The sequence below is a fragment of the Erythranthe guttata genome, chromosome 3 (assembly GCF_056151865.1).
Source record: "Erythranthe guttata isolate IM_541 chromosome 3, IM_541, whole genome shotgun sequence".
Lineage (NCBI taxonomy): Eukaryota > Viridiplantae > Streptophyta > Magnoliopsida > Lamiales > Phrymaceae > Erythranthe > Erythranthe guttata.
Genome location: NC_142535.1, coordinates 12,058,911 through 12,073,844, shown reverse-complemented (window position 1 = coordinate 12,073,844; position 14,934 = coordinate 12,058,911). Strand labels below are relative to the sequence as shown.

The window sequence follows — 14,934 nt, the reverse complement described above, 5'->3', positions numbered from 1 at the left end:
CTATCGGAATAACGTATCCAATTCATTATCCCATTAGAGTTTCTGACTACGTTTCAGGGGGCTAAGTGTAATTATCGATACCACAGGGACCTTACAGTTATTTAAGCTTACCTTAGGGGGGTGTGTGTAATTTACCCTATTTTAAAATTGTATTTTCTTCCAATGAATTCTACAAAATATATTAATAAGTTACAATAAAAGATACATCAATCGAATAATTTAATCAAAATATTTTATTTTTTTTAAGAAAATATGTTTTTTTTTTCTTCAATAATTCGGTGTGATTTTATTTTTTTTGCACTTTTCACACTCGAAATTAAATTGGATGTAGAAGAAAACAACCATTTAATTTGTTATTTTACACTGTGAAAATATAAAACCCAAGAAAAAAAATTAGATTTGCCTTATTACATTTTGTATATTTTAATCCAGGTTGCAATGTGAGTGGTGTATTGTGCTTCCTTGATGTAAAATTCAAAATAAAACTCCAATAGTGCAAAGTGAAATTAAGCCATTAGCTAATTAATGACGTTTTTCCAAAACATTTGTAAGTACCTAAATGTTAGGTAAAATACACTTTACCTCTTTTTGCTACGCTGTATGTAACACTTACCCCTCGTACTATAAATATACACTTACCCCCTCTCAATTTAATGGTCAACATATTTGACCCTTAAAGGTGTGAGTGGTAAAATATATTTATATATTGTTACTAATCCTTAATAAATGACACATTATTTTCATTTACAAAATAATACATTCACTACCAATAATTAAATAAATATTTAAGATGGTATTTATTTTTTGAAATACTGGACAAAATTATTTACTAGTTAAATATTTAAATCAAAAACTAAATTTAGATGGAATAAAATGTTCATATATTGGGTGAAATTATTTAATTCATCAAATTTGTAAATTAAAAATTAATATTATTTGTGCATCATATTTCTAATCCTAAATGAAAAAAAAAGGTCAAGGTAAATAAAAAAATACAATAGAACATTAATATATATATATATATATATATATATATATATATATATATATCGTTAAAAAATATTATTGTAGAATTGCATTTTAAATACAAATATTTAATGAGTAATATTTTAATCCAAATATCCCGTTTCCATGTGTACGTTTTCCCATCTGCCTATATCACCATTTCCATCTCCGTGCTACATAGTCGGCTTCTAATTTTGCCAAAGCGTTTTAGCAAATAGTATAATAGAAATTAGAGATGTTAAAGATACGTTGCGACTAATTTCAAAATACATATATGATTGAAAATAATTGATCGTGTTAGTTATTTTTTTATATCTTAAATATAATAAGATAATGCAATTGATCATTTCATTAATAACATGAAATTTGGACGAAATAATTGTAGCACGGCCACCCGCAATTGATTTCAATGGTCCCAATCTTTCTCACAATTAAGAAATATTGGAAAACCCCATCTTGCCCCTAACTATTGTTAATTTCCAATTATGTCAATCTCAGAAGCTTCCATCGATACAATTTTTGGCAATTTCCTCGATTTTTCTCAAAAAGGAAAATTAATTTTACATATTCGTGGAAAAAATGATGAAGAATTTCCTTTTTTTCTTTTTCTTTTTCTTTTATTTTTATTTTCATATTTTTTTATTGTTTTTTTTTTTTTTGTGGGAGAAAGATGAACTCTATTTAATCAGGCAGTCTTTGTTACATGAAAACATCAAACATAGTCGCAAATACTACGCGCGAGGTGATTACCGGAACGCTTCATAAATTCATAGGAAGACTTTTCGATTTTTTCGCAATGTATGTATAAACAATCTTCCACTATGAAGAACTTGTTGTATTCAGAATTTTGTACATTAAAGAAAATATGAATATATTTTTACTGCGAGATTTCAATCAAAACAAACAAATTCTGATGATTCAGATAATTCTTTTCCATATAGTATGCTAAATATAATAAAACATCAATATCCCAAATCAAAGGAAAAATACAATACCTTATTAACCATCTATGGCATAATATATGTCCTAATAGCTAGCAAATCATCAAGGCATCAAAGTTCTTGACTAGATATATCAAACTAAAAATTAACACATTTTAATCTTTTTTGGTATTGCTCTAATTAATTATTAGCTCCATCCCTAGGTGATCTCGAAATCCGAAGTTGTGATAATTTGATTACACTATCCTCCGCCACGCCGCAAGATTTTTGTTTACACGAAAAAACCGACACACTCTTCATCAATCCGAGCCCTTGATTATCATCCCCCTTATTCCCACCTAATAAAGACTTACCCTTTTTAGTGCTCTTTGTCACCTCTTTGTATGCATTGAGAAAAGGGTCATCCATCTTCTTTAGCCCTTTCTTGGAAGCGCTTCTCGAAGGCGGTTGAAACGCGCACGGCGGGAGAGGGATTCGTATGTCGTGGAACGAAACCCTAGGAGTCTCCGGCAGTGGGCATGGCGGCGGCGGCAACTTTGATGGCGGTGCGTCGTGGTGGTCGTGGTCGTGGTCGTCTTGTTTTGCCGCCGCCGCCTTGCTTTCGCCGGGCTTGTTCTCCCAAGAGAAGGGGATATTTGCTTGTGAGTGAACCTTGCTACTCATCATGAAACAAAAAAAAAAAAAAAAAAAAAAAAGTGAAAATGGCTTTTAGAAAAGTTTTGTGGGGTTATGTTTAATTTTGTGTGTGTGTGTGTGTGTGTATGTATATGTATGTATATATATGTGTGGTAGTAAGGTGATTGTGTTGATTTTAATTGGAGGTTGCTCATGTAGTTTACACTCCTCAACGGCAAATATAACCTTAGCTTAAGCAAATAAAACGTGAAGTGGTGGCTTTTGCAACTTTTTCAACAAAAGAAGAGATTAAAATAGGATAATAGCTACAAAAAAACATACATAGATATTCAAGAATGGTTAACAAAACTACTATAATATAAGTAGATCAAATTTGAGGTCTACGTCATGCAAAATTGGAATTGGTTGAAAAGTATGCAAAAGAAGCTAAGGAGAAGATGACAAGTTACATTGATTGGTTGACTAAGTCAATGGATGCCTTAGCATTTTTATGGTCTTCCTTGGCTTTACTCTTCTTGCCATTGGACAAGATTTTATTTTGGAAAGAGCCACGTGGGTGCATGGTGTATAGATGTATGATATATCTATTAGTGAAAATGAAATATATAAAATAATTTTTTTTATAGTTTTTATTAGTTTGGATATATGGGCGGCAATATTCCCGTGGCGGAGGTCGGAGTTGGGTCGAATCACCAATTGCTTTATGTTCGGCTTGAACTTTCGATTTATGGAGAATCATGTATATATACATGTAGATGTGTGTAAATTGGTATAAAGTTAAATTGTACGTGTATGGTATAGAATATAATTTATGAGTGAATTTTCACAATTTTTATTGCTATTGTTATTTATCATGGCAAAAATTAATGGCTAATAATTGCTTATATATTGTAACATTTATGAGAACTTGTATTGATTGTAGAAGAGATTCTTTAAAAAGCATGACAATTTAGTTGATGAGATATATTCATTGCATATCCTTAATGCACGGAAAGCAAATTTCAATATGAAATTTGGGTCGTAGAGAAATAAAAAGGTCACATTTTTGTTGGTTTTGTAGATGTTACACCGGGCGAAATATATCGGGTGATTCTGCATCATTGTTCTACACATAATAACACATACCCATTTGTATGTGTGTTTAATGGATAATTATTCTATAGATCTATGGTACAACATCATTCGGTGTTTTTCACTAGGTATAGCATCTCATAGACCCGTTTTATGATAGTGTGTCGTCAATATATGATTGTTATCTTAATAAATTTACCATGATTTTGCGAATCTAAATATTTCACAATTATGATAAATATTTTATAATGATAATAATAAGTTTTGTTAGATTATTTTATAAGTGCTATTTATATCTCTCGTTTGATTTGGGGATTCAGATAAATTTACATAATGCACATATTTGAATGTGGGTTCCATTATGGAGAAAGAAAAAAATGAAGAGGAAAAACGAGATAATAGTATTTTGGGTTAAATACAGTTTACACCCCTAAAGTATACCCTTCGTAACACTTACCTCCTTAAAGTATCATTTGTAACACTTACCCCACACGATTTCATTTGTATTTTCAATTCTAATACCTTAAAATTTTCTCTTTTATTGAAAATAATAACTAAAAGAATAATTAAATTATACAAGTAAAAATATCTGTTGAAAAATGCAATATTGTAAAATTTGAAAATATTATCTTGCATTCGGTACATATTTAATAAATAACATCTAACTGTTGTTGGACCAATTTATCGAATATAATCATATCGATAAATTTTAAGAAATTAATTCATAACTAATAGTAATCTTAAGTATTTAAATTTATTTTAGTTCATTAATTTCTTAATTCATTATTATACAATATATAGTACTTTTAAAAAAAATTAAACATTTAATTTTAGTTACTTTTCAATTTTATATGATCCAATAATTATTAGATTATTATTTTTATTATGATTTAAATTTTAAAATTAAAACAATTGATATTGAGGGGATATGTGTTACAAATAATACTTTAAGGAGGTAAGTGTTACATAGGTTATATACTTCAGGGGTGCAAAGTATATTTAACCCTAATATTTTCTACGTGTAAGTTAAAATACAACATCATTTTCCTACATTAGTTCCTCTATTTCTCGTACCATAACAATTGCATATCTTTCAAGCCAAAATAATCAACTAACCGATAACAAATGAATTTAATATAGAAAGAAAGAAAAACTTATAATCCCACACAATGTTGATTGGTCATCCTCGTTTTCTCAGAAATAATTTCTTCGAATTCAAAATCAAAACAATACAACTCTGAATATAGTTTTATAGTACATACATGTGTCCAATACGCAAGAATAAAATATGATCTAGTTGGTCCAGTCAAATATTACAGTGTTATTTTATCCCGAATCCAGAACCCTTTTTCACACATAATTAACTTAGTGTGGTTTACTTTTTTTGTGTGCAAATGTTCATAACTCTAATATAATATTTTATTCTTATATGTACGAGATTAATTCCTCATATTTTTTTGTTTTTAAAAGTATGGATAATATATACAAGTGACTCACGAATTAACTAGGACAACTTTCATCCAAAGAAAAAAATTAATTATTATTTTGTAGATTGTATTCAATAAAAAGAAATTAAAACTATTAAGCAAAAAAATAAATTTAAAGTTGACTTTGGAAAATTTAGTGTGAATATATTGGTTTTAGGACTTTTGAATAAAAGAAATTTACTTGGGATTTCTAGGATGCCAAATATTTTAGTTAGGACTTTTAGTATTTTGCCCTTAGGAGGATTTTAGTAATTACATAGTTTGGATATAAGGGCGGCAATTGCTTGTACATAAGAATACACGCACTCGTGTGTATGTGTGCTTAATAGATGGTAATTAATATAGAATTATAGTGTAAAATTATTCGGTATTTTTCATCAGGCATAGCATCTCGTAGACCTGTTTTATGGTAGAGTGTAGTCAATATATGATAGTTATCATAATAATTTTACCATGAATTTGCAAATCTAAATATTTCGCAATCATGGTAAATATTTTGTAATGATAATAATAAGTGTTGTTTGATTATTTTATCAGTGCAACTTATATCTCTCATGTAGTTTGTAAGTTATTTAAAAAAGCACACATTTGAATGTGGATTCCTTTCTTTAAGAAAAGAAAAAAGAAAAGGGAAAAAATACAACATGAAAAGTGATAACAGTATTTTCTACGTTTAAATTAAACTACATCATCATTTTCCTAAATTAGTTCCTCTATTTCTCATGCCACAACAGTTGCACATATTTCAAACCAAAATGGCTTAATCCACTTTGCACTCTCGAAATAGAGCATTTTGGCACTTTGCACCATTGGAAAATAATAATAGCACTTTGCATCCTCAAAACACGATAAATTATTCGCAATGCACCCTAAATTGAATAATAAAGAGAATTTAATTTTTTTTATTGGGTTTTTTTTTTCCGGGGTTCAAAATAGCAAATTAAAATGTTACTTTTTTCAACCTCTAATCTAATTTTGAGCGCACAAAGTGCGAATAAATAAAAATCACACGGAATTATTGAAAAAAAAACTATATTTTCTTACAAAATAAAATAATTTTTTTTTATCACTAACTTATTCGATTGATGGATCTTTTCTTGTAATTGGTGGAAAATGGAAATATTATGTAGAAATATTTGGCAAAAAAATATGATTTCCAGGTAACTTGATAAAGAAATAGCTGAAGGATTTTTTTCGTAAAATGTTTTTTTGTGATAAATTGTTTTTTTTTAAATATGTTGATGAAATGTATTTATATTTTTGCCATTTATAGTTTCAAAATGCTTTATGAATAAAAAAAATTGATTGGACATTTAGCATCCTAAAAGAATACCACTAAAAATATTAAATTATCTTTATTAACTTTAAATATTCATTTGGGATGCATTATTCATGATATATTATTTTTCTATAGTGCAAAGTGTTATTAATTTGTTTTGAAGATGCAAAATGTCAAAATAGAATATTTCAAGGGTGCAAGGTGGAATTAAACCGACTAAAATAGTCAACAAACCAATAAAGAGGAATTTAATATAGAAAGGGAAAAATAAGTATCGCCTATCTTCCTAAATCCTAACAAAAACAATCAACTAACCGATAACAAAGAAATTTAATATAGAAAGAAAAACTTATAATCCAACACAATGTTGATTGGTCATCCTCGTTTTCTCCGAAATAATTTCTTCAGAATTAAAAAAAATACAATTCCGAATTTAGTTTTAAACTTTAAAGTAAATACATGATACATGTGTTCAATACGCAGGAATAAAGAGTGACCCAGTTGGTGGAGTAATGTATTGCAGTGTTATTTGTCGCATGAAATCAAATAATTTTGTCAACATTTTTTAGAACGAGTTCTTCACACATAACTAATTTAGCTTGGTTTATATATCTTTCATGCAAATGTTTATAACTCTAATAAAATATTTTAGTATTATAAGTACAAGATTAATTCTTCATATATTTTTTTGTTTGTTTCAAAAGTATCGATAATATATATAGAACTGATTCACGAATTAACTAAAATAAGTTTCATTTGAAGAAAATATTTAATTGTGCTTTTGTAGCTTGTAGACTGGACTCCCTCCGTTACAAATTAGCTATCACTTTGGAAAGTTTTAATTATTTTATGTTATCTGTCACTTTAAACTTTTATTAATGCATTAATTATTGTTTTAACAATTATGCCCATATTACTTTTAATAGTAGAGAAATAATTAATGAAAATAGAATTGATGACATGGGTATTTTAGTCGCATTACATGTTTTTTTCTCCAAAATCCACTTAAATTTATTAATTTTCTTAATATGTGCAGCCCAAAACGTCAATTATTTTAGAACCGATAAAGTATTCATTAAAAGGTAATTAAATCAATTAAGCAAAATTTAAAGTTGACTTTGGAAAATTTAGTATGAATATTTTGGTTTTAGAACTTTTGAATAAAAGAAATTTACTTGGGATTTCTATGATATCAAATATTTTAGTTATGATTGTAGTATTTTGCCTTCCGGGGCTTTTAGTAATTACAGATAGGTGGGTTTTTTTTCATAATTAAGCCTAAGTTCAGGGGGGTTTTTGTGATTTACCCTAAAATTTACTTTGCTCTTCATTGAACAGAGCAGAGCCCCCACAAAGGGTTTCCCTACCCAGAATAATTCACCAAATATAACATCGAAAAAACCGAGTGAGAGAAAGCATTCAGCGTATCTCTTCAACTTGCGAATTATGAGAACATACGGCAGTTTCTCCCAATTCGTCAACGTCAACCAAGTAAATTGGTAAATTCAGATACGATCGCAATCTACACACATTTAGACAGACTTTCGATTAAAAAAACAACCACGACGTTTTCTCCTGATTTATCTTGAAGGATAAATCCTACCTTCAAAATAGTCTTAATATATATTTTTTCATGCCGACATTTACAGCTAGAGCTTTCGATAGACTGATGGAAAAATAAACGGCACTCACTCGTTCATCTTGCCTCTGCAGCATCAATGTATTATACATACAAGACTCGTATATTGATTGATAAACACGAAGTAATCAGTGTGTTAATTGGCTGGCTTGCAGGTTGGACAAAACCACCTTCCTTTTAATCCCGTTTCCTGAGAGAGGCCCACACATGCATAATGGAACCATTCTCCTCCTTGGCACTGTCGAGCAAACAAAAAAAAAAATCGAAAAGCAAAGACAAATTCATCAAAGTACGATAGAAAAATTAAATAAAACACGAAATACTGCAAAAAAGTGAGGAAGGAGAAACAAATACTTACATTTTCATTGTCGCAGGCAATCATATCACCAAATGATACCTGCAAGATCCAAATAACTTCAGCATAAAAAAGTAATTTTTAATAGCTTACGACGAAACTATTACGATTTTTAATAACCAGTAATGAGGATTAAGGATTAATTAATTAATTAAAGGAGTATGATAACCTGATGGCAGACGCAGTAAATAGGTTCGTTTGGATCAATGGGTTGATCGGGTGATGCAAACTCTTTCTTAAGGTTTCCAGGTGGAGGCATAAGCGCAAAATCTCTATCCCAATCCCTGTCTTTGAGATCAAGTCTCTTCGGTTGAGGTGTTCCGTAAATTTGTTTGCGTTTTTCAATTTTCGGAACTAAAGGTAATGGCGGTAGCACAGGTGACTCGTCTTGTGGTATTTTTCCTTCTGCAAAAATCATAAATATTATTACGAAGCAAATGGACCATCGTTTAATAATAACCCTACTGAAGAAAAAAAACAAATGGGCTACTTCGCTATGCATGCAAATTCACATATATTCTCTTCGTTCCATATATTAATTCGTTGATTACATTGAATTGAACCTCGATATATATTTGCCAAGTAAAAATAGCAGAACTGCTTATCGAACTTGCTATTTTTCATACGCTACTGTAGATACTGTAGAAATCTAAACGAAAAACACCAAGAAGTGTGTGCACCTTGTTTGAGATCATCCATGAAGTTATTCAGATCCTCGTCAAGTCGTTTCATGTGACTGTCAATCTGAAGGAACGTGGCAAAGAAAGCAAATTATCACGGAGTGTAAGGATAAAACGAGAAATAATGCGAATAACGTGTTAATCAAGTAGCTAAATTAACAAATAAGTGGTGCTAGTTACAAAAATGTCGTACAATACATAACAGATTTACAATCACTCGCGCCCCGTTCAACCACAATTCCATTGATCCAAGAGAAGAAAACAAATTAGCAAGAGAAAGAATATTCGTTCAAATACCAGAAGATATTATGAAAAATCCAAGAACCATAAAATTGAGTAAAAGGAAGAAAAACACTTAACAAATATGTTTACTTAACAGATGCTAACTACTGCAAGAAGGCGAATGACAACTAAAACTTACACATTTAATTTTACGAGGTATCGTAAATGCCAGGTCATACAACATCACTACAGACAAATTGTCAACCCAAAAATGCACCACGATACTTACTTCTTGTAATCATGTTTTACATTTCAAATAAGTAACACTAACTAATATATCAAAAATGTGGCTTAAGAGAAACAAGTAAATAAAATCCTATTTTCAAATCAACAGAAACTTCAATATACACGTAGCTTAAGAAAATAGAGCAAATGAACAAAAATGTAATAGAAAATTTTGACGTAGAACAAACGAAAAATATAAAGAATAACAATTAACGACCAACATAAAGAATATCAAAGTGATTGAGGCTTACAAGGTCATGAGCTTGTCGGGCAAGTAGAACCTTCTCTGTACAGAGGTTGAGTGCATTGTCTTGGTTTACCTCAATCTCCTTTCGAAGCTTCTCAAAAAGCTCGTCTTCTTCGTCATGCTTTCGACCAAACGGGCCCCCCTGAGATGCCAAACCTAGGCAGTACTTTGTTTGCTGCCTCGTCTGATTCATCATTGCTTTATTTATGTCAACATTTACACATAGACAAAACTAGTTAAAATTCAGACAGAAGTATATATAATAATATCAGACAATAGAACCCTAAATTTATGCAACGGTAAGAAAAGAGGGAAAAGGGAAAACCTTGGGAGCGTTCGTCTAGTTCTCGAACGGTGTTTAGAAGCCTTTGAAGCTCCGCGGGCAGTGTGCTCGAATCTTTTATTATACATTACAAAGCACAATAAATTTTACAGATAATTAAAAAAAAATATCACCTAATATTTTTAGTTATATGTAAGATTACAAAGTGAACTCACGCTCCAAATAGTCATCTACAAAAACCCCTGTTCTAGCAATTGCCATCCTTTTTTGGTTGCTCGATGGCTGGACTATTTCTAGGGTTTCTGCGTGTGCAGGCAGAGCAGGAAATTGGGGAAAACAAACAGAACGCCAAAATCAAGATAAAATTTCAATTTGTTCGGTAATTAACAAAAGAGAACAGCTTAATCAAGATAGTATTTGCTAGAGAAAAAAAATCATCGGTTTAGGAATTATTCAGTGAAAAATTAGAATAAGAATGAGAAAGTAATTAGAATTTACCGAATTTGTGCAGTGGCGTTTCACAAATTAGGGCTAAATCAACAATCAATTGGGGACGGACAGATTGGGTGCAAAGTGTGGCGCGGCGATCGTTTCAATTCGAATTAGTCTTTCCTCTGTTTGTTTCTCTTTTGAGACCAAAAGTCCATTTCATGTTGGGAAAAAAATATTTTGCGAGAAAATATTTAAAATAAGGACATCACATGGGACTTAAATGCATTTTGGTCCACAAAAAAAACAGTTTCTCAATTAAGCCCATCCCATGTCTTTTGTCTAAAATACCCTCAACAATATAATTCTTATCAATTCCACCCATTATGCTATAACTTCCTTAATATTACACATTGACCCCATATTTAAACAAATATATCACATTAACCCCCAAAACTTTTTTTTTCAGAAAATAATTTCTTTTTCTGAAATATTCAGATTCCGGCCAGATTTCCGGCATGACTGCCGGAGACCGCCGGTCTCCGGCGTTGACCTTTTTTTTTTTGAAAATATTTTTTTTCCTGAAATTTTTTCCGGCCAGTCAACCACCGTTGACCGCCGGTCTCCGGCGTTGACTTTTTTTTTTTTTTTTTTTTTTAGAATTTTTTTTTCTTGGAAGAAAAAAATATTTTAATTAATATTACTGTTTTAGTTACTAAATTACTGTCTCAGACAATAATATTACTGTTTGGGACAGTAATATTATGAATATTATTTTTCCGAACAGTAATATTATTAATATTATTGTCTAAGACAGTTAAATTACTGTTGAAGACAGTAATTTAGCATCTAATGCAGTACTATTAATTAAAATATTTTTTTTAAGAAAAAAAATGAAAAAAAATCAATTAACAGTTAAATTACTGTCTCCGATAGTTAAATAACTGCTGGAGACAGTAATTTAGCAAACGAATACAGTAATATTAATTAAAAATATTTTTTTTAAGAATAAAAAAGTCAATTAACAGTTAAATCACTGTCTCCAACAGTTAAATAACTGCTGGAGACAGGAATTTAGCAAGATACAGTAATATTAATTAAAATATTTTTGAAGAAAAAAAAAGTCAATTAACAGCTAAATTACTGTCTCCGGCAGTTAAATAACTGTCGGAGACAGTAATTTAGCAGCCAAGACAGTAATATTAATTAAAAAAAAATTAAGAAAAAACAAAATTATAAAAAAAAAAAAAAAAAAAAAAAGTCAACGCCGGAATCTGGCAGGAAAAAAAACATTTCAGAAAAAAAAAAAATTTTCTGAAAAAAAAATTTGGGGGGTTAATGTGATATATTTGTTTAAATCCGGGGTCAATGTGTAATATTAAGGAAGTTAGAGCATAATTGGTGGAATTGATAAGAATTAGGGTTAAAATTGGGGTCAAAATTGAAATTATGGTTAAAATTGGTTAATTGATGAAATTGGGCTAAATTGGGGTGTAAATCATAAAATTGGAGTTGAATTGGGTTTCAATGAATTGGGGGTAATTTTGGTATATATGAAAGGATTTTCCTTATTTGCAAATAAGTTTGAATGAGTTGGATTTATTTGAAAGACAAAAAAATTGGATGTCCCTCATTTAATTAAGTGCCCTTGTCATGGGCCTATTTGCCATTACACCTTAAAATAAATCAGGGTTTGTTAATAATTTGGCAACCCTGTGGGAATCGGACCGGCCATGGAATCGGACGGCCATTTGAGTCACAGTCTGTACGGGTGTGCACGGCTCGGTTCCATTCGTTTTTTACTAAAACCAAACATGCATGAACCGAATATATCGGTTATTGTAAAATTAAAAACTATATATGTCGGTTATTCATCGGTTCGATTTCTTTCGGTTCAGTTTCTGTTACAGAGTAACTATATATTCAAGTTATACAAACAAAAGAATCCAATTACAATTACTTTCACAACTGAATGCAGTGAAAATATAAAATCTTTAATCTCATAGGACTTAACGTAATTTATATGATATATTATGCTTCATTTTTTTTCCTACTTTTGTCAACCACATTATTAAAAGTCAACCAATATTTGCAATCGTAAATCTTCTATGGTCAAGACCTTACTTGTTGGAAGACCATAAATAATATAAATAAACTTATTAATAAGAGTAAGACTAAAAATTGCGAATATCACCCTCATATTGATTTTGATATTATTCATTCAAGTTAGACCTAATTACTATTGCAAGACCAAAAAGAATAAAAAAAGATAGAGAAAAATTGAAAAGCGAGAGAGAATGCTCTAGCGGGGAGAAGAGAAGAACACAAGGGGAGAAGAACTGCCGACGCCCATCCACCGCTGAAGAACCACCACGCGCCGCCGCCGATGAAGCGCACCACAACCGCTTGAACGTCGTCATCATATCATTGTCACCCAACCTTCGTGCAAACGCCGCTACTTGAAGAGGAAGAGAAGAATGAGATGGAGGAAGAAAGAGGAAGGAGGAGAAGTAGGAGGAGGAGGAGAAGAGGAGCATGGAGAAGAAGAAGAAGAAGAGAGGAAGATGAGGAAGAGGAAGAAGAAGAACAAAAGGAAGAAGAAGAAGACGATGAAGAACAAGAAGAAAAGGAAGAAAAAGAAGAATTCGACATGTACATGTTGATTTTTTGGTGAAAATTCTAGATTTTTGTGACAAAAATCGACATGTTTGTGTCGAATTTTGACTGCGCAATTTTTCTTTTTGAAAACTTAAAAAATCAATCAGCTAGCTATAAAAATACATTCATTCATAGTTTGTTTTCTACTTTTGCTATAGAATTCTCCATATTGATGTCTCGTGACTCCATAATGGTATCATTTGTGTGTTTTAGTAAGATTTGAGGGTTTTGGGTTTTGAGGATTTTTGGAGAAGATGAATTTTTTTTTTTGAAGAATTTGTGTGAAATGGGTTTGTAAGAAAATAAAGTGGATTTTGTTGGTGTGGTTTTGTACAAAGAAAGTTTTGGAGTTTTGTAATTGTGGATTTTGTATCTTAATAAGGGTATAATAGTCTTTTAGTAATTCATTCGGTGAAAAATTAGATTTGATTTTCCGTCTTCCCCTAAGTAATTTGTGAGATTGCATATAGTCGTCGCCTATTAAAACCATGAACTCAAGTAAAATTTTAGTTATTAAATAAATAAAGGGCAAATTACGGCCACCCCTTGAGGTATGCTCACATTACGAAAAAAACCCTATTGTTTGGGTAATTACAGCCACCCCCTCCTTTTAAATATTTTTACATAAAATTTATGTAATTCGGTTAGTTACCGAACCAAATCGTATATTCAGTTCGGTAAACGGTATGAATTACTGGCGTACCGAAATTTCGGTTCGGTTTAACCGATTTAACATCCCTACACTTACCTGTGGAGGGGTATTCTCGTAAGATAAAAAAAAGTAATACGTAGTTGAGGGGGGTGGCTGTAATTACCCAAACAGGAGGGGGTTCATAATTTGACCATAACTCAGGGGCCGTAAATTGCCCATAAATAAATTACAATGTCTCAATTTATGAACAAATTGCTTAGAATGAGACAAGTAATTGAAAGATAGAATGTAAAAATTAAGATAAAATAATACATATATTACATAAAATGAAGTCATTTTATAGTTTTGGTTCGGTTTGGTTCAATACCCTTTTCACCATACCGAACCGAATAATCGGTATTTCAAAAATAAAAAAAACATACATACGGTTTGCTATTCGGTACGTTTGAAACGACTCGGTTTTCCAGTTCGGTTTTTCAGTTTTTTTGCTCACCGTTAACGGTTTGATGGGGTCGAACCGGTTCAACATAATTTTTTATGTTTTGGTTTTTTATTATTCTACTATTTTGATGTTTTAAAAATACTAATTTCTTATATATTTTGTTTTCTTCTACTCACTTCTCCACTTTATTATCCAACTCATCTCTTATTTAGTAACATAACTTTTAGTATTAATATGTTAGGAGTCCCTTAATCTAAATCTAATTAGGGGTGGTATACAACCGTAGTTTGCACTTTGAAACTATATTTTTTAATTCATAATTTGCCATGTCTCTAGACCCATAACCTCTATACCCCATATTTCTTCATCAGATCTATACTCTCTCTCTCTCCATATATAATCGAATGATTGTCGTTCTGCGACGCCGACGACCCCATTGCATTGAGTCATAGAAGCGATGGTGGAGACGAGTGAGGTTATAGAAACAACAGTGTTGCCGACTTTGTTGATGGCAACGGCTATGGCTGTGGTGGTCGGGTTATGGTGGGGGGGGGGGGGGGGGGGGGTGTTTGACCATTGGAGATGTGATGTCAGATTGACAATGGGAGACCGCTTCATCAACA

The 14,934-nt window shown here is 31.1% G+C and overlaps 1 protein-coding gene across 1 annotated transcript; it reads right to left on the bottom strand.

Annotated features, from left to right (window-relative positions):
• Window positions 1-7,942: 7,942 nt before the first annotated feature.
• On the bottom strand, window positions 7,943-10,824 carry LOC105961549 (PHD finger protein ING2). Its single transcript, XM_012985775.2, has 8 exons — window positions 10,629-10,824; window positions 10,346-10,432; window positions 10,173-10,244; window positions 9,852-10,045; window positions 9,094-9,157; window positions 8,583-8,818; window positions 8,417-8,455; window positions 7,943-8,296 (listed from the first exon to the last, which is right to left on the bottom strand). The coding sequence occupies exons 2-8, from the start codon at window positions 10,389-10,391 to the stop codon at window positions 8,195-8,197; spliced, it is 753 nt and encodes a 250-aa protein (XP_012841229.1). The 5' UTR covers window positions 10,392-10,432; window positions 10,629-10,824; the 3' UTR covers window positions 7,943-8,194.
• Between the last annotated feature and the right edge of the window lie 4,110 nt (window positions 10,825-14,934).

Bases quoted from the DNA above. Each gene is read 5' to 3' on its own strand.
- LOC105961549 (XM_012985775.2), bottom strand. From the start codon at position 10,391: ATGGCAATTGCTAGAACAGGGGTTTTTGTAGATGACTATTTGGAGC. The intron at 10,245-10,345 runs GTGAGTTCACTT...GTATAATAAAAG, and splicing joins TGTAGATGACTATTTGGAGC to ATTCGAGCACACTGCCCGCG. The intron at 10,046-10,172 runs GTTTTCCCTTTT...ACATAAATAAAG, and splicing joins ACTAGACGAACGCTCCCAAG to CAATGATGAATCAGACGAGG.